A 20,303-nucleotide genomic window follows, 5' to 3' on the forward strand; every position below is an offset into this window, starting at 1 on the left:
ATTTGCTTATTACTTCTACTGCATCAATTTTATGAGTAATTTAAATGCAGCTACTGATGGAACCCATACCCAAAAAAATTTTGTGTCCCCTAAAGTGAAGTTTAACCTAAATATAAATCTAACAAACTCGGACAGTATCAAATTTACGGTTTGACTAAACCCGCTAAAGTGGTCGGCACCCACATGCGTTTGCCAGCAGCTAACGACACCGTTCATTGGACAAGAAGCCAATATGGCGTCACAGTAACGTAGCAAATGCACTAAAAGTGTCAAACTTTACACGTTCATAACTTTTTAACCATTGGATTCCTAAAGTTAAGGCTTGCATTTTTGGATTCTACACATCAGAAACTATAGATTAAAAAAAAATAGGTCCAAAATTTTGGATCCGGTAAAGTACAGTTCACCATTATAAAATCAATATGGCAGAAATAAAGGAAAATCTGTTTTACCAGCACATCTATCTGATATTTTTCATTCGATTCCCTATCTATGATACTATATATTATATGATGAGTTTGCACATGCGTATGACACGAATACATTGCGCATGTGTAATTTATCAGTTTGGAGGGGCGTAGAAAGGAGGCCATATTGTACAGTTAAATTGAAAGAACGAAAATAATTATATCATCGTTTGGTTGTGCTTGTTTCGTTTCGTATTTTTACTGTACACATTCGAAACGGTATCGTTAGATTCTCGCAATTAAAGTAACAGTGCACAGGAACCGATTCGAGGTTCCTAATTTTTTTTGTAAATAACTACAAGTCGTAGTAGTGTATCCTGATATCTAGGTACCGTCCGTCAGTCTACTAAAGGGGTTTATTGCTCCGAACGAGATGGGCACTCGGGATGATGAATACGATTATTTATTTAAAGGTAAATCCTCTCAATTCGTTCTCGTCGCTTTGTCATCCATTTGCAAAACTTTCTGAGGATTGAACAATTTTTCCACGCATACACACAAATACACATACAGAGACAGTTATTCTCTTGTACGTACACATATATTCGACATTTGCATATTCCATGTATATGTATATACACACATCTGTACATGCGTGTGCATACATGCCTGCTATTCATCGTGTTACATAGTGTTCACGTACGGTTTTAATTCACATATATATATGTATATATGCATTTGTAATCGTATATTAATTAAAAACTGACATTTGTCATCGTTCAATAACATGGGCGCCGAATTAATATCAAGTTTGAATTACAATTGTTGGAATGATTGGCAGGGATCATTCGGAACGTCACGTTTAAACGATGACATCAGAGTTGATCATTCGTACGCGAAAACTTGTTGAAAAATCTTTGTTACTTGTCAGTTCAGTAATCTCTACGAAATAGTCATAATTACAGTTAATCGAATGAGTCAGCTGCTTCATTTATTTCCGTTTCATCGCGAGATACCAAGGAACGCTTGTACCTATCTTTCTGTAGCTCATCGTTTCCAATAATTTCTCCAATTTGTCTATCGAATGTTCGATCGTCTGTGTGTATATTCCTGTATACGAGCGCATGGTGTCGTTTACGTGTTTCTATTGTGTAGTCACTTCTAAATATATTTACTCTGCGAACACATTTTTCGGTCCTGATATTTTTAATAAACAATAAGAGAAAAAAATAGAATTTTATTGTAATAATTTATAATGTTTTTGTTAAATTATTTATCGTTTTTTATATGTAATATATACATGTGCTTGTTATATTAATAATTTTAATAATAAGAAGTTGATAAATATGTATTTCTTTATTTATCTGTGTATCCTTATATGTTACTGATATTATTTACCACTTACCGTTATTCTGTTCTTTCAGTTGTTCTTATCGGTGACTCTGGAGTAGGAAAAAGTAATCTGTTATCAAGATTTACGAGAAATGAATTCAACTTAGAATCAAAATCGACTATAGGAGTTGAATTTGCTACGCGTAGTATACAAGTAGATGGAAAAACTATTAAAGCTCAGATTTGGGACACGGCTGGGCAAGAACGTTACCGTGCTATTACATCTGCGTAAGTTGAAGTTGCCAGTAGAAAAATCCTCTGAATAAAAAGAATAAAACTCTGTAAAAATGGTATATCATCTTTCTGATCTTTTAACGGTTACTAATAGTTCTGTATTATTTACATTTCTTACAGTACGTTTAACATTCATAAATATTGTTTTTAAATCAGAATCGATTTCATTGTTGTCGTCGTCGGTTTATAGATATTATCGTGGTGCAGTTGGAGCCCTGTTGGTATACGATATCGCGAAACATCTAACGTACGAAAATGTGGAAAGATGGTTGCGAGAATTACGGGACCATGCTGATCAAAACATTGTCATTATGTTGGTGGGAAACAAATCTGACTTAAGGCATCTACGCGCAGTTCCAACTGATGAGGCAAAAGCATTCGCAGAGAGAAATGGCCTCTCTTTCATTGAAACATCTGCTTTAGATTCTACCAATGTTGAGACAGCATTTCAAAATATATTAACAGGTACAGGAATTGTTATCTAAATACAGCGAGCCTTCTTGTTTACCTGTTGCTACTTCTGTTCATGAGATTGACATTATTTTCTAGGGTAATAGGGTAAAAGCATTTAGTATTATTACATGTTGATGCAGAGAAATGTTTGATTGAAATTAGCACCATAGTGGTCTTCTATATAAATCCACGAAGATTAATACAGTTTTTAACTATTACAGAAATCTACAGAATCGTATCGCAGAAACAGATACGCGATCCACCTGAAGGTGATACAATCCGGCCACAAAACGTAGAACCAATCGACGTGTCACCAACAATGAATTCAGAGGGAATGCGTAAGCCGTGCTGCCAGTGACTCACCTTGCTGCTTAAAATGTGTGTACATGCAAATACAGTATCAATATCACGGAAATACACTCGAATAATACCAAGTTTCTAAGAGAAAATTTAGTCTATGGTCCAGTAAAAGAAAAAAACGTTTAAAAAAAAAGAAAAAAGAACAAAACATGAAAGTTTCTGGGATAAGTCTTTGTACAATAGCATAGTTTTAATATAAGAAAACTATGGTTAGTTAATTATAAATATTAAGTTGATTTGTAAATTGAGTTAATTTTAACATACATCAAAATTAAATATTACTAAAGACACTTTTATTATGTATTTTTTCTACCAATTATTATTATTCATTGTCCGGTTCTTGTGTACAATTATGCATTTCAAACTCTAATATCACTTGACCGAATAAGAGTAACAAAATTATTAATTAGAAGAAAACAGACTGAATGCTCTGCGACATGTTCATATAATTAACATTTGTTACGTCAAAGCAAAGAAAGTTATTACTCAAAATCTCTTTCGTTCATGTTTTTTTAATTATTATTTTTTTAAATATTCTATTTAATTTCTCGTTTCCAGAACGAGTCGTTCGTTTTCATCAGTATTAAATTTTTTTTACATACATATTTTATAGTGCATAATTTATATATACAGGGTGTCCCAGAAAGATTGTTAGTTCTTTAAGGGGGTGGTAGCTGGGATGATTCTGAACATTTTCCTTTGCGAAAATGTTGTTTGAAGCTTTTGTTTTTGAATTATTAAGGAAAAACACTGGCCAATCCGAGCGCGCGGGCTCAGGGACGGCAGCGTCATGGGCTTCGCCTGGATACCGAACGAACGCTCTGATTGGCCAGTGTTTTTCCTTAATAACTCGAAAACGAAGTTTCAAACAACATTTTCGCAAAGGGAAATGTTGTTCAGAATCACCCTAGCTACCACCCCCTTAAAAGACTAACACTCTTTCTGGGACACCCTGTATAATTATGAAATATTTAAATTACTTTTACTCAAGCATATATCAAGCCTACATATAAATGAGCGTTTTCCTTTTTTATATGTAACAGTTACTAAGAGTTTACAGTGCATTTTTTTTAAATTAACAGTAAAATGTAAATATTCCTTTCAATCATTCGAATGCTTACAAATCAACGATTTTTTTTCGTATATTAGCTTATAACAATTAAAATTCGATTTTATTTAACTCAAAATACTTTTTCAGCCAAAATATACAAAAGAACCATCGATCGCATGGAAAGTTAAAGTTTTGTTTGCTTTCAGTGTCGAGGAATTGTTTTTTACATGTTTTATTTTGAGATACGGTATTAGCAACTACCTCAAGATGAGTGAAGAAATTTGGTGTCGAACATCATTGACTGCTGTGACAACAGTGTGTTATACGTTAAACAGTTTCTGTGCATTTAGCGCATAAAGTATAATCATATTCTTTTCTTCTCTGCTTTAAGAGGCACTTAGGTAGAATATATATTATCATTTAAAATTGGGTTTCCAATGTATTTATGCATTTCATTGTCTCTCTCTTTCACTTTGTTATTTTCAAATAAACAACATTGTAATAAATGTCCACGATTAGATGCAACACAACCCGTTTACTCTTTATCTTCATTTTATATTTTAATCACAGTCCAATCGAAGGAAAAGAGCAAGGCTCTTAATGTTATTCAAACAATATAAATTCATATAATATGATAAATGCTCTCTGCGAGCATTAAGATGATTACGTATCCATTACGATATAATAATAATGTCAGCCCTAAATACAATACTATTAATAACTGCGATTGCGTACGTTTGTGTTTGCAGGACATACAAAGAGGCACAGGCGAAAAGAAAAGTGGTCGATGGTAAACGTAACAGGTGCATACAGTACAAGAGTCAAGACTATTTACGGTTATAAGTATACCCGACTAAGTTTTCCCAAATAATCCGGCGTTCTGGAAGGAGGTTAGATTTTTAATTGCTTGGTGACAAATAGTAGACAAGTGTGCGCTGTTGCGAGCCGTACTTAAAGAGTATTCTTTTACATCTTTGTTCACGGTCGCTTGGCTTCTATGAAACATTCTAAATTGGCATCGCTTTCTCCGACGAAGAGATTAATCACCGTTCTCTCACCGGGAACACCAGGGAAAACTGTATACTTCTCTCGAGTTCCTTTGGATTATTTGGGAAAAATGTATTGTAATCTCGCCGCTAAGAAACGCGAAGAGTCGAGGAAACTAGCGACACTTATACACCATAGCAGATACATACGAGTAAATCATAAACACGATCGTACAATCTAAATACATCATCAGAAATATTAAAAAAAAGGGCGAAAGTATGTACGAGCTCTTATTCTGTCTTCGAAATTCATCCCCTGTCGCTCTCACTCCCTGTTGCATTTTTTCTTTATCGTTACAATATGTCAATGTTTGTGTTACTGCTTCTTTGTAATACATGTGTAACTCTACTCGACACGTAGTGAGCGATCGTGAATATGCGAATGATTTATAATATTACATAAATAAGATACATCTGAGATATTTGGTTAAAGGTTTGATGCGTAGCCTACAGATTGCAAGGATGATAATTTTTTAATTTTTATTATTCTGTTGGCCTCATTACTTATAAAATATAGAAATTATTTACAATATTATTGTTACAGATTAGCAATTGTTCCTCCACGAGTAAGCAACTTGAGCCATCCTTGAATAAAGAAAGCGAAGGATTCAATTGAATGTTAAACGAAGAGAAAATTAAATAAGAAACGAAGCAATAGTTGAGAGAGGAAATTTGTATACAATTTGAAAGACCTTTTATCTAGAGGGAAGTATTTATCATTGTACATTAAATGAAAATCTGTTTCATCCTTACGATTAGCAATACATGTTCTCAAAATTTAACCAAATATTTTAGAAACAATCTACACTGTAACACATGAAGTCTTGCGGTTAAAATATACAGGTGCACAACATAGAAGAAACAAAAAAAAAGAAAGAATGATGATAGAGAAAAGAAACAATGCTTACTATCGAGAACATACAAGAAAGCAATGAAAAAAAAAAAAGAAAACAAAGCTGAATCGGATTTAACACTCTATTGTTGCTCACTCTCTGCTTTCGAATTTGCACCGTAGCGTTGACCTTGAAGTACGATAAGAAGCATGACCACAAAAAAAAGTACTTTATTTTTTTTCTCTTCTGAAAGGAGGAAAAAAGAAACAAAACGAGAATCATCGTAGATACACAAATTGAAACTATGCGTAAGCGATGAGGAAAGTACGCGAGAAACATTGATGAAAAATTGTATCGTACTTTCTAGCGTCTAATAAGTATTGCTTTAATGTGTGTAGCCGCAATGTAATCTGTTATCATTACAAGTCCTCGTTGTATCTTGATGAATAAATAGAGAGTGAGTAAAACGTTGAAATATTAAGATATCTAAACCTCGTTCTGTTGTGCGAGGCGTGTTCGCTGGTTCGTGTAATAATAATTGAACCAATTGTCCGGAGACACGGTGAACGGTGTCTGTTCAAGGCTACAATACGGGGGAATATACTTAATAAACGAATTTTACAATACTTTTTACGATACTGCCATAAATGATTTTTATAGTGCTTTACGGATAGGATAAACCTCGACGATTTCAATGACCTTGATACATGTTATAAAGGTCAATGTACTGAGTAATTTTCTCTATGCGTACAATGTCAATCATAGTGTCCGTTCGTCTAGGGTATTTTGTAATTTCAAATAAATTATTGAATATTCTAAAGCTTCTATTAGATAATTATGTTAATTATTTTAATGCTTTTATTAAATAATTAGATTTATGATATTTGCTCCAAAGTCAGTGCTTTTTCACTAGACGAACGGACACTATGATTGATATTTTACAACTTTTGCTTCGCCTTTAGTTTCAAAGTATTAGGTGTACAAATTAATTCGGTGCCTTTTATTTTTTTAATTAATGGCTTATTTTTAAGAAATTATACAATTATTGAATTTATTGTTATCGATATCATATTCTCGCGCCATTTCTCAAATTCATTAAAGCGCGGGAAAATATTCGAATTTAAAATAGTAACCAAGAAATTAATTTGTACACGTAATTTCTTTCATTCATTTTTTACTTCTAGAGGCAGCAGTCTTACGCTAAAAATAAAGTCGTATTTATGTAAAGTAGAAAAAGTAAATTTATTCAGAAAACTGACCTTCATTTCACACTCCAAGGTCATTGATATCGGCCAGATTTATCTTGTTCTATGCAATTACAATGAAAGGTTGCATTAATTTTTATATAAAGATTGAACACAACGGAAGACCGTTGTTTTACTTTTTTAATTAACAACATAAATGTTTGTAAAGAATCACGTGTAATTGTTAGGTTCTTTTATTTTGTAGATTTCAACCAGAATAGATTATTTTTAGTTACGTCATGTAACGGTAATTTTAAACGTGATCGAGATACTGTTTCAAAAATAGTATGAATGTTATTTCAAATATTCTTTTTCTTCAACGATAACATTTATTTTTAATGAATTTATTGTGAAAAAGGAACTGTATCGAAATATTTATAATATTTTATATAGCATATAGAAATAATCACTTCCAGTATGTTCCCTCGTAAAAGCAATCAGCTTAAAAGTGAATTCATTTTAAATGAAGAATCATCATTTCATGTCTGCGCGATACTTGCGATAAAATGGAAAACATATTTTGCCCCCCTTCCCCTGGTATATACTTTTTTATTTTATTTTGTATCCTTAGATTACAAGAACACGGTCCTTATGGCACTTTGAGGTGTGAGTTGCCGTTATGTTAAGCGAGAATGAATCTGTACGAACGGGATTTAGAATGATAAATTAGACGTTATTGAGAATCAGTTTATTCTCGGTTGATTGAAAAAAAAGGGGGTTGCCGAGTCCACGGAATAACGCGAGATTTTATTAATCAATGCTTTGTACTTTATAATTTTATTAATAAAATCACTTTTGCTTTGAACACATATGTACTAATATGTTAATTCAATAAATTGGTCGTTAATCATGCTGCCTCGAGCGGCGTTTTTGTTCAGATAATTATTTTTTATTAGTACAGTTGTTTATTTAATCAAAAGGTGAAGAAATAAAACATCCTCGTGTTTGATTATTATATAAAATGTATCATTTTAATATCACTGAAACAAGGATTTATTTTTACACAAATAATAAAAAAGAATTCAGTGATAAATTTATATAAATATGTTACATTGAAACACTGTCATCTTTAAGAGTTAAGTAGAGAATTTCAATAGTGAAAAAGGCATACATACTAATAAACTGTACAATTATTTACAAGTTTTACAAACTTCGTTCTTTACATTATGCTTTCGCTGTTATAAAATTGTTTGAACTATTTATAAAGTTATTTACATTATGAACATACAACTTCCTGCACACTTAGTGCTATTTTGAAGACACTTTAATAATGAAATATAGAAGTTTAAAACCACGAATTTCAATAATTACGAAAGCATACAGATAAATATTATTTTATATCGTGGTTAAAACAAGGAACTATGAAGGCATAGCTGCGGATGCCGGCTCAAGGCGTACTGTATTCCTCTGACCACCACCACAACTTTTCTGTCTCCACTCAAGCCATCTTAACAATTCTGGACTTTGAGATGTATCATTAATATCCGTCCTAGCTTCTAATTGTTGATAATACGCTTCGCGTAATAACCGGAATGTTTGAACATTTTTGTAGGGTAGCTGAGTCATGGGATCCAGATATTTTGCTGGAAGTCTACAAAGATGTTTTTGATTAAAATAAAAGGTACGCTTTAAATAAAGTAATTACATAATATACTTCTACAATTATACCTTGTTATCGCACATAAAGCTTTCGTCGGTGGTCTCTGAACCGTAGGTTTCTTAAAAGCTGCCGAAAACAGCTGTTCATTTTCAAAAGTAATAAATGTTCGTTCGTAATATCCTTTTGTCTGCTCGTAACGACATTTACTTTTTGTCGAGGAATCTTTTTTTGGAACTTCTTTAACTTCGTTTTCTGGTTTCACATCACTGAAATTAGAGAAGTTTCAATAATGGTATCTCCAAATTTAATTGCAGAGAAATTATAGTACCTTTCTTGTGTCGCTTCATCTGTATCTTCGTTTTCAACATTTTCACTTGTACTCTTTTCATCGTCTCCATCTATATTAATTTTATCTTCTTCTTTATTAAGATTCACTTCTGAGAGTACCATAACAGGCATTGCTAACGACTGATACCTAATCATAGGTCCAGTTTGCGCTTTTCTCACTGTCCTAGTGTTTTTCTTTTCATTTTCTAATTTTTGATACTTTTCTAATGACTTCACATTAATTTGTTCAGTTTCTAGTGCTTCCTCCAATAATTCTTCCTGAGTTGGTTTATACGTATCATATCTTTTAGTTCTTGTTTTCCTCTTTTGATCCTCGTTTCTTTCTTTCAATCTCCTCTGCGTTGCAGCTGATTTTGCGGCGGTAGAGCGACGTATAGATTTCCTTTCTAAAAAATATTTAAGCTTAGTTTGTAGTCTTATTGTATAATACAGATACACTTATATATTTACCTATACTTTCCATAAAAATTTTTTGTCTCGGCTGTCTAACTTTTTTCTCTTTAGATGCTAATTGGGACTGAACTTTGGGCTCTTTATAAGCTTTTGTTACTAGTAATCTGCGCTTCTTCTTGGGTCCTTCTTGTTCGGTATCAGAAATGGGTTCATCATTTTCATCTATGCTAAAATCTGAATCTACTTCGTCTTCCGCTTCATCCTCTTCCCTATATCAATACAAATTATTTGTTATCAATCTCTACAGGGATACAATAAAATTAAATTTAATTAAACTAGGTATTAACATGTAATCATGATCCTGTTCAACTTCATCAAATCCACCATATGTTGTTTTATAGAAATCATCCTCTTCTTCTTCATTCAAGAGTTTTGCCATTTTATTACCGGCATTTGCACGCCTTTCCCTATGCGATGCCATTTTTTTTATATTTATAAACAATTCTGTTAGATATCTTGTTAGAATGCCAAGATTTAGGTTAAGTCAGGTTAACCTGAAAATAGAAGACGAAATAGACATAAGTATTCATTTAATACGTTAAATTACATGTTATTTTTAATAGAAATATGTAATTACTGTTACAAATGATTAAATATTTTATTTATTACAAGAAAAAACTTATTTTCTCAGACGATTTTAAATACATCCCCCTACTTGTTTACATGCTTTGCATCAATTTACTATCGATAGTACTATCGTTCTCGTTAATCCAACTTATCGATAGCAAGTGAAAAAAAAAATCACTAGCTGATTACCACGCGGGAAAAGGAGCGACAATTTGAATTACAAATTGAAAACTAATGAATACAAAAGTAGAAAAACAATTAAAATTGATCGAAGACATTCGTCTAGAATAATATTGAAGTAGAATATTCCTTTTCAATAACAACATTTAGACACGAAGTGTATAAACTTAGTGTTTCACAATAGTTACAGATAATACACATTGGTTGCAACAAATGTAAGATACGAATGACGAGTAACAAGGCATTCTGATAAAATGACTATGATTTATCGGTAGTTTTCTCCTCGTGTAAATATTTTCTATAACAATGGCACTTAAAGTGGGAGATTACTCGAAAGAATTATTGCATTAATGGTAATGGAAAATTTCTCTGTACACCTAAGTATTTTTGTTCTTTTATTTTTAATGATACGGACAATTTTTAGGGGCAAAGTTGCAAGATTCAAAGGAATCGATAATGACGTTGTTATTTTGCCGAGACATCAGAATTATCAAAATTGTATTTTAAAATGTAATTATGTAATTTTGTATTAACTCTTTGCCATACTTTGATGAATCTGACTCCTGACACACCTACGGTTCTAACATGACTAAACTGAACCGTATCTGTATTACAATTGAATTTCAAGTATAATTTCAATTAGAATTTGCACAACCGAAAATCTGTAAATACAATACATGCATAATATTTCAATTTCCTTGATTTGCCTCAATATTATAACAGTGATTAGTTAGCTTTGGCAGACGCAAATGCTGAGAAAATGGTACAGCAAGGGGTTAAAGTTTATTAGAATAATACGACCTTCGGATAAAATGCGTATTATACGGCTGTAAACAGAAATCTTTATCTTTGCAGTTAATAATAATTAATAGACCAGATGGACAGAAGATTATTTTTAAAAAAATCTCTTTAATTACTGTAGGATACAAAGCAGGTAAGATAGGAGAGGGTTTTAGCTGAAAATTTATTGCAGCCGATGAACGGTAACTAATTATATCATTAAAAAATGTTGGTTGATAAGGATTAACGAACATTGCTCTGACACATGTTTACATGTGTGAACAATATATATCAGGGCAAATCCGTAGCTGCGAGCAATCCTCTCCAGGCCACGGCGCAACATAGACACGAGCACAACTGTTCTATATAACCTTAAAAAACAAGAGAATTTCGAAAGTTTTTATTTGCCGGCAAAATGAGTAAGCCGATGTTTGATCAAACTCTCGAAGAAATTCTGGAGAAGAATTTGCCGGAGAAAGAACTAAACGAAGTGAAACGTCTCCTATATGGACGTGAATTACGGTAAGATTTATCATTCATTTTATCAGGGCCGGCCCTGGGCCTAGGTACACTAGGCGGCCGCCTAGGGCCCCCATAAGACGATTTTGCGTCTAACAATGTTTACTTGAATATTAATCGATGTAAATGCAAATCTAAATTAGTTATACAAGTTTCAATGTTAATTTTATAAATTTTATTTGATGTATTTTTTTTTATGTCACATATTTTTTCGGAGCTCGCCTCGGACCCCTGATATCTCAGGGCCGGCCCTGTTGAAAGGCCATATTGCAATTATTCTAAATCTAATCGTAAAATTGCAATTATTAATGATGCTTTCAAAGGCAGGTTCGGCCCTGGGCCTAGGTAGACTAGGCGGCCGCCTAGGGCCGCGCAAGGTCTAGGGACCCTATAAGACGATTTTGCGTCTAAGAATGCAGGAAGAGTAATGTTTACTTGAATATTAATTTAAATTAGTTATACAAGCTTTAATGTTAATTTTATAAATTTTATTTGAGCTTCTTTTTTTCTGTCATATATGTGAAAGGGCCCTTTTTCGGAGCTTGCCTTGAACCCCCGAAATCTGAGGGCCGGCCCTGCATTTTATAGTTGCTCCTCACGAAGCAATATGGCGGGAAATATTTCCAGTTTTGAACGCGAGTAAACCTAGGGACAGGATAGTTTTACAAATTAGATACAATTTGTACATCGTTACATATTAACGACTTTATAATTTATTAATAGGCCTCTAAATCTTCCTAAATGGACCGGTACTCAGCAGTTTGATGTCCAAGGATACGTTATGGGCGGAGGAGTGACGGAACAGTTGCGTCCTCCCCGGATCGTTCGTGTCGGTGCAATTCAAAATTCTATAGTGTTGCCCACCACGGAACCCTTACAGAAACAAAGAAACGCATTGCATTTGAAAATCCAAAAGTATGTCGACTATGCCGCCTCCTGTGGCGTTAACATACTCTGTCTCCAAGAGATGTGGGGTACGTAGAAATGTACAAGCTGTTAATTAAAAATTATTTAGATAACAACACTGAAACCGTACGCGTATTTCGTCGTTTTCATGATCTCAACGCAAAGTTATATAATCCTGGTCTTAAATTAGTTTAAGAAGATTAGATAAGATACAGATGGCTCCTCTAAGGAACATTCAACAAGATGAACATCATCCTTTTCAATGAAAGCATGTAGATTATTATGAATATTATTTTACAATATTGCAGCTATGCCATTTGCATTTTGCACCCGAGAAAAATATCCCTGGTGCGAGATGGCCGAGGACGCCGAGAACGGTCCGACAATAATACTTATGTGCGACCTCGCTCAACGGCATGGAATGGTAATTGTCTGTTCGGTTCTGGAGAGAGACACCGCAAATGGTGATATCTTGTGGAACACCTCTGTCGTGATCGACTCGGACGGAAAGATACTTGGAAAGCACAGGAAAAACCACATTCCTCGCGTAGGCGACTTCAACGAGTCCACGTACTACATGGAAGGAAACACAGGGCACCCTGTTTTTGATACTTCCTTCGGACGCGTAGCCATTAACATTTGCTATGGACGACATCATCCGCAGAACTGGATGATGTTTGGCTTGAACGGTGCCGAGGTAAACTTTGCTGATTCTTCAAAATATAGGGTCTCTCGTAACTCCTGTGACACCCGGAAATGGGGGGTTGCTGGGGTGATTCTGAACAATTTTTCCCTTTACCAAAATGTTGGTTGAAGCTTCGTTTTTGAATTATTAAAGAAAAACTCTGAACTGCGCTTGGCCGTGAACAAACGTATTCGTTATTCGTTAATAACGAATAATTCCACATTGTTTTTAATTTAAGACGATGTAACATTTGTAGCACGCTTCGTGTGCCAATGCGTTTGTTCACGGTCGAGCGCGGTGTAGAGCCAACACTTAACCTCGGGAGCGTTGGCTCTAAACCACGCTCGGTCGTGAACAAACGCGGTTTAGAGCCAACGCTCAATCTCGGTAGCGTTGGCTCTGAACCGCGCTCGGTCGTGAACAAACGCATTTCGTTAATGTGGAATTAGTCGCACGCTGTGCTAATGCGTTTGTTCACGACCGAGCGCGGTTCAGAGCCAACGCTCAACCTCGAGAGCGCGCTCTGATTGGCCAGTGCTTTTCGTTAATAATTCAAAAACGAAGCTTGGACCAACATTTTGGTAAAGGAAAAAGTTGTTCAGAATCACCCCAGGAACCCCCATTTCTGGGCGTTACGAGTTCTGGGACACCCTGTATAAAATCTTCTCTGATAGAATTATCAAGCTCGGTACACTTAATTGCATATTTCATACGCTTAGATCGTCTTTAATCCATCGGCAACGACCAGCCACACATCCGAACCATTGTGGTCCATCGAAGCAAGAAACGCAGCCATAGCGAACAGTTATTATACTTGTGCGATCAATCGCGTGGGAACAGAGACGTTCCCCAATGAATTTACATCAGGGGACGGGGCCCCGGCGCATCGTGATTTTGGACATTTCTATGGATCTAGCTACATCACTTCCCCGGACGGAACTCGTACTCCTGGCTTAAGTCGCTGCAAAGACGGTCTTCTTGTCTGCGAATTAGATTTGAACTTGTGTCGTCAGATGAAGGACTTCTGGTGTCTGAGAGTAAGTTTTCATTTGAATTGCACTTCCATGCTCTTTTTCTATATTCTCATTTCTACATTTCAGATGACTCAGCGACTGGACTTGTACGCTACAGAACTCACTGACTTTGTTAAAAAAAATGTGAAACTGTACGAGAAAACAAGCCAGTAAGCTTTGAACAATGGAACTATGGTGAATGGCTCGAATGATATATACACTTTGTTGAAAATGTATAAGTTGAAGAAAACATGAAAATATGTACATGTGTTTATATACATAATACCAGTTATATTTTCTATTTCGAACAATTTTAAATAAAACGACAAAGCACGAGATTTTATATGAAGACTGATTCGTTTTATTTGCATTTCAGTCAGTTATTTAAAAATATAAATAATTTTCTGAAAAAGAGGCGACTTAAACATAAGTCTATAAATTACTTAATTCATACGTTAGAGTCCTTTTTACAATACTTACAAAGATCATCTTCGAGAGAACTACTTAATTATATCCTAGTACCTTATTAGGATTCTAAAGCTATTAGCTGGCCGAGCCAGCGTTCAACGACGTGTTGTGAGTTTGTTTCCTATAATGGAGCGCTTCTTGATACGCTTTCTTTACAGCTTTACGATCAGCCGGTTTTCGAGACTCGATTAACTTTGCTTCGTCTAATTCTTGGGAAACTCCAAGTTTTTCTAGTTTCTCGCCTGGTAACCATTGCCTGTAACAATGTTTACATATCAAGCGAAAGAACAAAACAATAGAAAATTATCTTCTGTCGTTGTAACGTAATTGCAGAAATAAAATTACCATGTCCGTTTGGTGTCGAAGAATAGAACAAGAAATACTGGTTCTTTGTAATTAACGGCAAGAGCTAACACATCATCAGGTGGAGCTGGTATAGGTACACCTTTATGTACAGTTCCCCTAGGCGTATTAGGGTCTATTATCAGAGCCGGGTACCATGGATAACCACGACATTTTGCCCAAACAAGTTGCAACGCTTCTAAACCGTTACTAGCCGCTTCCTGTTTACTTTCAAGTTCTTTCTTCGCCTCGTCCGCTTCTTGCCTTTGTTTTTCTTCTTCTAAATCTGGAGTGGTAGATCTACTCGTTGAACAACTGCTACAACTGGACGACAGACTTTCACCTTCTCCCACGTCGCTGTCCATAGCTCCACTTCTGCAAAATATCGTTTATATAAAATAACATTCTATAAAATACACTGGGTGTCCCAGAAAGAGTGTTAGTCTCTTAAGGGGGTGGTAGCTGGGGTGATTCTGAACAACATTTTCCTTTGCGAAAATGTTGTTGGAAGCTTCGTTTTTGAATTATTAAGGAAAAACACTGACCAATCGGAGCGCGCATGGCGCGCGGGCTCAGGGGTGGCAGCGACGGCTACGAAACCCGGGCCTGGCCTAAGTCCCGAACGATTCAGGCAAGGTCATTGACTCGACTTTTAAATCAGCTGTTCTGCCAGTGGCAATTACCTGCTTTCAGTGTAGCGGGTTAATTTAGGGGCGAATGAGAAAGTTTCGTTTCAATTTCTTCGCAAAATTTTCATTATTAACGTACCCTCCAATTCAAACGCTTATTAATTATTTAATTTCAATCATTTTTGTTTGTTGCTTAGCAGTGGCAGCTCGTAGCTAAAATTAGTGAGGGTGCTGCGCTAAAAAATTTTTAGCCTTTGTTTTAAAAAACCGGCACTGCGGGAGCGACAGTACTCTCTCTCCTGCGCAGCCTCGCGCGCAGCTTCCTATGTGCGCATGTGCACACGGTCGAACGCCGCACCGCTTGAACTATGAAGCGCACAATTCCATACAAAGATTTTTTTACAATATCAATCATAGTGTCCGTTCGTCCAGTGTATTTTGTAATTTTTTCAAATAAATTATTGAATATTCTAAAGCTTTTATCAGATGATTATGTTAATTATTTTAACGCTTTTATATTTGCTGTGGTTAAACTTGGACTCCAAGGTCAGTGCTTTTTCACTAGACGAAAGGACACTATGAATGATATTGTAAAAAAATCTTTCTTTCATAAACTGGGGGATGGCCACTGACATTAAGCTTAAGGATTATATATTGTACAAGTATAAAGAAAGAATGAAAGAAAAAAGGACTCATTATATTAAATGTTATACGCGAGCCGCCACTGTTGTTTAGAATTTCTGTTTTTACATTTTTATGACAAGTGGCAAGAGATTCGGTTTCGTTCGAGACTTATCGTTAGGCCAAGCCCGGGTTTCGTAGCCGATGCTACCGTCCCTGAGCCCGCGCGCTCGGATTGGCCACTGTTTTTCCTTAATAATTCAAAAATGAAGCTTCGCACAATATTTTCGCAAAGGAAAATGTTGTTCTGAATCACCCCAGCTATCGCTCCCTGAAGCAGCTTACACTCTTTCTGAGACACCCTGTATAGAAAATAGTATACATACCTGTATACTTTGAAACTATCACTCTGCTTCTTTTTATCATCGTCTAAGGCAAACGTTTGATTACTTCTACTGGCACGCTCTCTTGCTTTGCGAGTGAAGAGAACAGCCGTCCTTCTGTTCACACCACCCCCGCCTATTTCTTTTTCCCCAGACTGCGATTCTGCCTCGCCACGACTTCGATTAGCCCGGTCCCGTTTTCTCGACTTAACGACTCCCGTTTGCTCGGATTCATTGACAGGGTCCAATTCAGGATAGTCCTTACGGGCTTGCTCTATCAGAGCACCGCCTTGCTCCTTCATCTTCGTTCCAGCACGATAGAACATCGTGTCTTTACGATTGTACGCCAGACAGTTGCTTACCATTAAATTGAAGTCCGCTTCGAAAGCTCCTATAGTGTCATATTCCTGCCTTTCAATTTTTGCCTAAAGGAACAATTGTAAAGTAAATAAAAATTAACTGAAAATTAATTGAATAATGAATTACCTGCATGGTAGAAAGATCCATAGGGTGTGATACAATCTCTAAATAATCTGGCACTTCCTTGGTGTTCACCGGCTGACCAAATACATCATTTACATCCTTCAATTTAATAGCTTCCAATAAAGTACGAAGAACGCTTTCTAGTGGACGCAATTCGAACCACAAACACTTTTCCTTCCTGTAAAATAAATCAGGTGTTTATGCATTTGTTAGAAATTTAATGTTCACCAGAGTCGCTCCTTAAAATCCTTACACTTTGAACAACTCCTTTTTCAGTTTCTCGCGTTTCCGCACTAATTCACAGAGCAATCTAGCGCGTTCAAGATCCTGACGAAGGCACTGCCAGTATTTTAATTGACGGTACAGTTCTCCGCGTAGCTCGCTGTCCGGCGCTGGCGAGGAATTGTCACCGAGAGTCGGCGGTCTGGACTGCGGATGGGAGCTTTGAAGTCTTCTAAGAAGAGGAACACCGTTTCTGTATTGGCGTTTTAGAGTCCAGTATGCTATAAGACGCTGAATTAGTTGACTTCGTTTAGGCAATCCTTCAGCTAAGCTAATTAATATCAGAAAATATTAATAAAATAAATAAGCTTCTTCATGCATCTCTAACATGCTAAATATATTGTTAACAGTTACCTAGCAATTTCTTTGATACGTTCAGGCGGTATAGTCGGGATAGATATAACCGGGGCTGAAGAGCTTTTCTTATTAGCTATAGCTCTCCTTCTCGCATCCGCAGGGTTAGTGGAAGGTTGGTAATCCGAAGGTGTGTGCGCTTCACAGTAAGCCGTCTTCTGCACCAACATGGGTTCTCCATTCGTAGGTTGGACCGTCCTCATACGCATACAGAGGCCAGCCTGCTGAGCGCACGTCACGTGAAACGCAGCGTAGCAGTTGCTTTTGTAACACTGGATACAAGCACCTGACCCTCTACGCTTGCACACGCAACAGGTGAGTCGCCAACGAGCCGCAGGTATGCTTTCTATACTGTCTATAGGCTCCAAAAATACGGTGTTGGCGAATCTTACTTCTGGTATCCACAAAGCGCACACAACGTGGGCCCATGTAGCTGGACGGTCTGTTTGCTTGAAAGCGCCACCCCTGTTTGGACACAGCACACAATCCACAGCCCGAGAAGGACTCTGCAGACACCTTCTGCATAACCATTGTCCTTCGGGAATATACGGTACACCGTAACAATCCTGATGAACAGCGAGATTGCACATATCACAGAACAATATGGCATTGCTGTTTTGACACTCTCCGTCCATACAGATGCAGCATACTGCATCCTCGTCAGCTGCTATTCCTCCTCCGCCATTACTCTGTTGCTGAAAATACGATTCTTTTTCCAACCTGTCCATTAATAATTCAAATGTGTCGGGTTCTAAAGGAGGATTAAGTCCAGAGGCCAGCCGTCTTTCATTCACTATGGATAACCATGCGGTATCCTCTTCGTCTAAATCGTATTCTACTTCTCCTACAGAGCAAAATTTTCTTTATGAGAAACTATGTAATTTATGGAGAGACTGGTGAGTTATTGTATCAATTGAAATAGATACTTTTAATGAAATTATATACCATCAAGTTCTTCACCGCTACGTTCCATGAATCTAATATATGAATTTGGAAGAGGTTCAGCTTCTCCTAATTGCTCTTCGTACCCATCTATTTCCTTAACCATAGCAACGGGTAAGCTACTTAGAATATTCTTCTCTTCTTTATCTTTTTCGGATGGTATATTATGTCCTTTTTGAGCGGTCTTCTCATCGAAACTATTTCCCTCCAAGGAAATGATAGGAATAGAATCTGTGATCCCGATCTTGAATGTTTTGTTTGCATCTTCGCCAATTGGATTTACCTTAACAATGAATCACAATGTTATTCCTTACAATTATTTAATTTTTTTATAAATGAAAATGATCAATACCAAAACAAATTTCGAGGACTCTTGTGAGCTTAACGTTTCAGTATTTGCGGGACTATTGCTCTCGTTATTAATACCAATTCTACTTCTGCCTTTTTTTTTATTCGACTGAGGAGTATTCATTTTCTCTTAAAATTCTGTATATTGTAAACGACAATTAACGTGGTTATATCACCCACACTTTGGTCCTTTTTACATATGTTTCATGTTTTCAAAGCATCGGCTGACGTTTTAAATGTTACAATCAGACAAGCAGATGATCCAATCATTTTTCTTTACATATATTTGCGTTGAAATGATTTTGCATCAATTTGCATTTGACATGAAAAAAGAACGCTCACTAACGTTCAAACAGGTAAACTAACCAATTTAAGCGGCAAACATAATGTATACCGACAAGTTAGTATAATGAAAGTACTTTAAGTACTTTTTCCATAGAAATTCATTTTTCGATTGGTGGATTTTGAAAGAAGAAAAACATTTTTTGTCGTTTTAATTCAAACACGTTAATAACAATAATTTCATGAAACGTGAAGTTCATTGTTTATAATAGTAAATATTTCTTAACAATTATATTTAAAACACATGAGTAAACCAATGAAGATTCCCCATTATGAATGAAAGAAATGGATGACCAGCATATAACCTTATAATTAATAAATATTTGATTTTTAGGTGCATGGGAATATTATCGATGAATCTGCCTTTAACAATTCGACATTGATAAGGTAATTATATTTTAATTAATGTATTTAATAAAACTGTATAATGAAAGGTTGATAGGTTAGGATCAGTGGTGTCGCTAGAGTTTCTGGAGCCCGGGGCAAGTACCTTTTTTGCTTTGTACTATGGATGGCTCTAATCACAGTTGTCATAACCTCAATCGATTATACTATTTATACTATTTAATAAAAAGAAACAACAGTTTTAATCGATTTAAGATTTTATTAAATATTATATGAAAGCTTGTATCATTATAATAAAAGCTTGTATATGTTAATTAATATATTTAATAATAATATATAATGAAAGGTTGATAGGTTAGGATCAGTGATGTCGCTAGAGTTTCTAGGGCCCGGGGCAAGCTTCCTTTTTGCTTTGTGCTATAGATGGCTCTAATCACAGTTGTCATAACCTCAATCGATCTATACTATTTAATAAAAAGATACAACAGTTTTAATCAAATTAGGATTTTATTAAATATTACATGAAAGCTTGTATCATTAAATAACTATTGCCAAGATTAGTTTTTTTCCCAGACGACGATATCGCCGTCTGGCGGGAAAAGTTGTCCTCACTCGAAATCGTAGTTCCCGTTTGAACTTGTCGACCCTGGTTCTGAGTACTTTGTGCAGAGTGGGGGAGGGTAAGAGATCTAA

General features: G+C 35.7%; 4 protein-coding genes across 8 annotated transcripts; 2 read left to right on the forward strand and 2 right to left on the reverse strand.

Annotated features, from left to right (window-relative positions):
* Window positions 1-548: 548 nt before the first annotated feature.
* On the forward strand, window positions 549-6,243 carry LOC114877882 (ras-related protein Rab-11A). Of its 4 annotated transcripts, XR_003789648.2 has the most exons (6): window positions 549-880; window positions 1,832-2,027; window positions 2,224-2,498; window positions 2,708-2,864; window positions 4,647-4,700; window positions 5,488-6,243. XR_003789648.2 is itself a non-coding variant. In XM_029191003.2 (5 exons), exons 1-4 carry the CDS (start codon window positions 841-843, stop codon window positions 2,842-2,844), a joined length of 648 nt encoding a protein of 215 aa, XP_029046836.1. In that variant the 5' UTR covers window positions 549-840; the 3' UTR covers window positions 2,845-2,864; window positions 4,647-6,243. The 4 variants fall into 4 exon arrangements, 3 of the variants coding, with proteins under 3 accessions (XP_029046836.1, XP_029046838.1, XP_029046837.1); XM_029191003.2 differs by having other exon boundaries at window positions 4,647-6,243; XM_029191005.2 differs by lacking the exon at window positions 4,647-4,700.
* A 1,889-nt stretch (window positions 6,244-8,132) lies between these two features.
* Window positions 8,133-10,405, reverse strand: LOC114877877 (vacuolar protein sorting-associated protein 72 homolog). Of its 2 annotated transcripts, none has more exons than XM_046289213.1 (6): window positions 10,031-10,405; window positions 9,709-9,915; window positions 9,419-9,630; window positions 8,949-9,354; window positions 8,689-8,886; window positions 8,133-8,611 (listed from the first exon to the last, which is right to left on the reverse strand). In XM_046289213.1, exons 2-6 carry the CDS (start codon window positions 9,840-9,842, stop codon window positions 8,380-8,382), a joined length of 1,182 nt encoding a protein of 393 aa, XP_046145169.1. In that variant the 5' UTR covers window positions 9,843-9,915; window positions 10,031-10,405; the 3' UTR covers window positions 8,133-8,379. The 2 variants fall into 2 exon arrangements, with proteins under 2 accessions (XP_046145169.1, XP_029046827.1); XM_029190994.2 differs by having other exon boundaries at window positions 9,999-10,404.
* Window positions 10,406-11,200: 795 nt separating this feature from the next.
* Window positions 11,201-14,420, forward strand: LOC114877878 (beta-ureidopropionase). The gene is made up of 5 exons (XM_029190995.2): window positions 11,201-11,470; window positions 12,191-12,441; window positions 12,682-13,070; window positions 13,778-14,095; window positions 14,159-14,420. The coding sequence occupies exons 1-5, from the start codon at window positions 11,364-11,366 to the stop codon at window positions 14,243-14,245; spliced, it is 1,152 nt and encodes a 383-aa protein (XP_029046828.1). The 5' UTR covers window positions 11,201-11,363; the 3' UTR covers window positions 14,246-14,420.
* On the reverse strand, window positions 14,412-19,294 carry LOC114877873 (peregrin). The gene is made up of 8 exons (XM_029190989.2): window positions 18,928-19,294; window positions 18,579-18,858; window positions 17,634-18,477; window positions 17,251-17,550; window positions 17,001-17,175; window positions 16,518-16,939; window positions 14,885-15,256; window positions 14,412-14,795 (listed from the first exon to the last, which is right to left on the reverse strand). The coding sequence occupies exons 1-8, from the start codon at window positions 19,045-19,047 to the stop codon at window positions 14,615-14,617; spliced, it is 2,694 nt and encodes an 897-aa protein (XP_029046822.1). The 5' UTR covers window positions 19,048-19,294; the 3' UTR covers window positions 14,412-14,614.
* Window positions 19,295-20,303: the final 1,009 nt, after the last annotated feature.

Source organism: Osmia bicornis, chromosome 16 (genome assembly GCF_907164935.1).
Source record: "Osmia bicornis bicornis chromosome 16, iOsmBic2.1, whole genome shotgun sequence".
Classification (NCBI taxonomy): domain Eukaryota; kingdom Metazoa; phylum Arthropoda; class Insecta; order Hymenoptera; family Megachilidae; genus Osmia; species Osmia bicornis.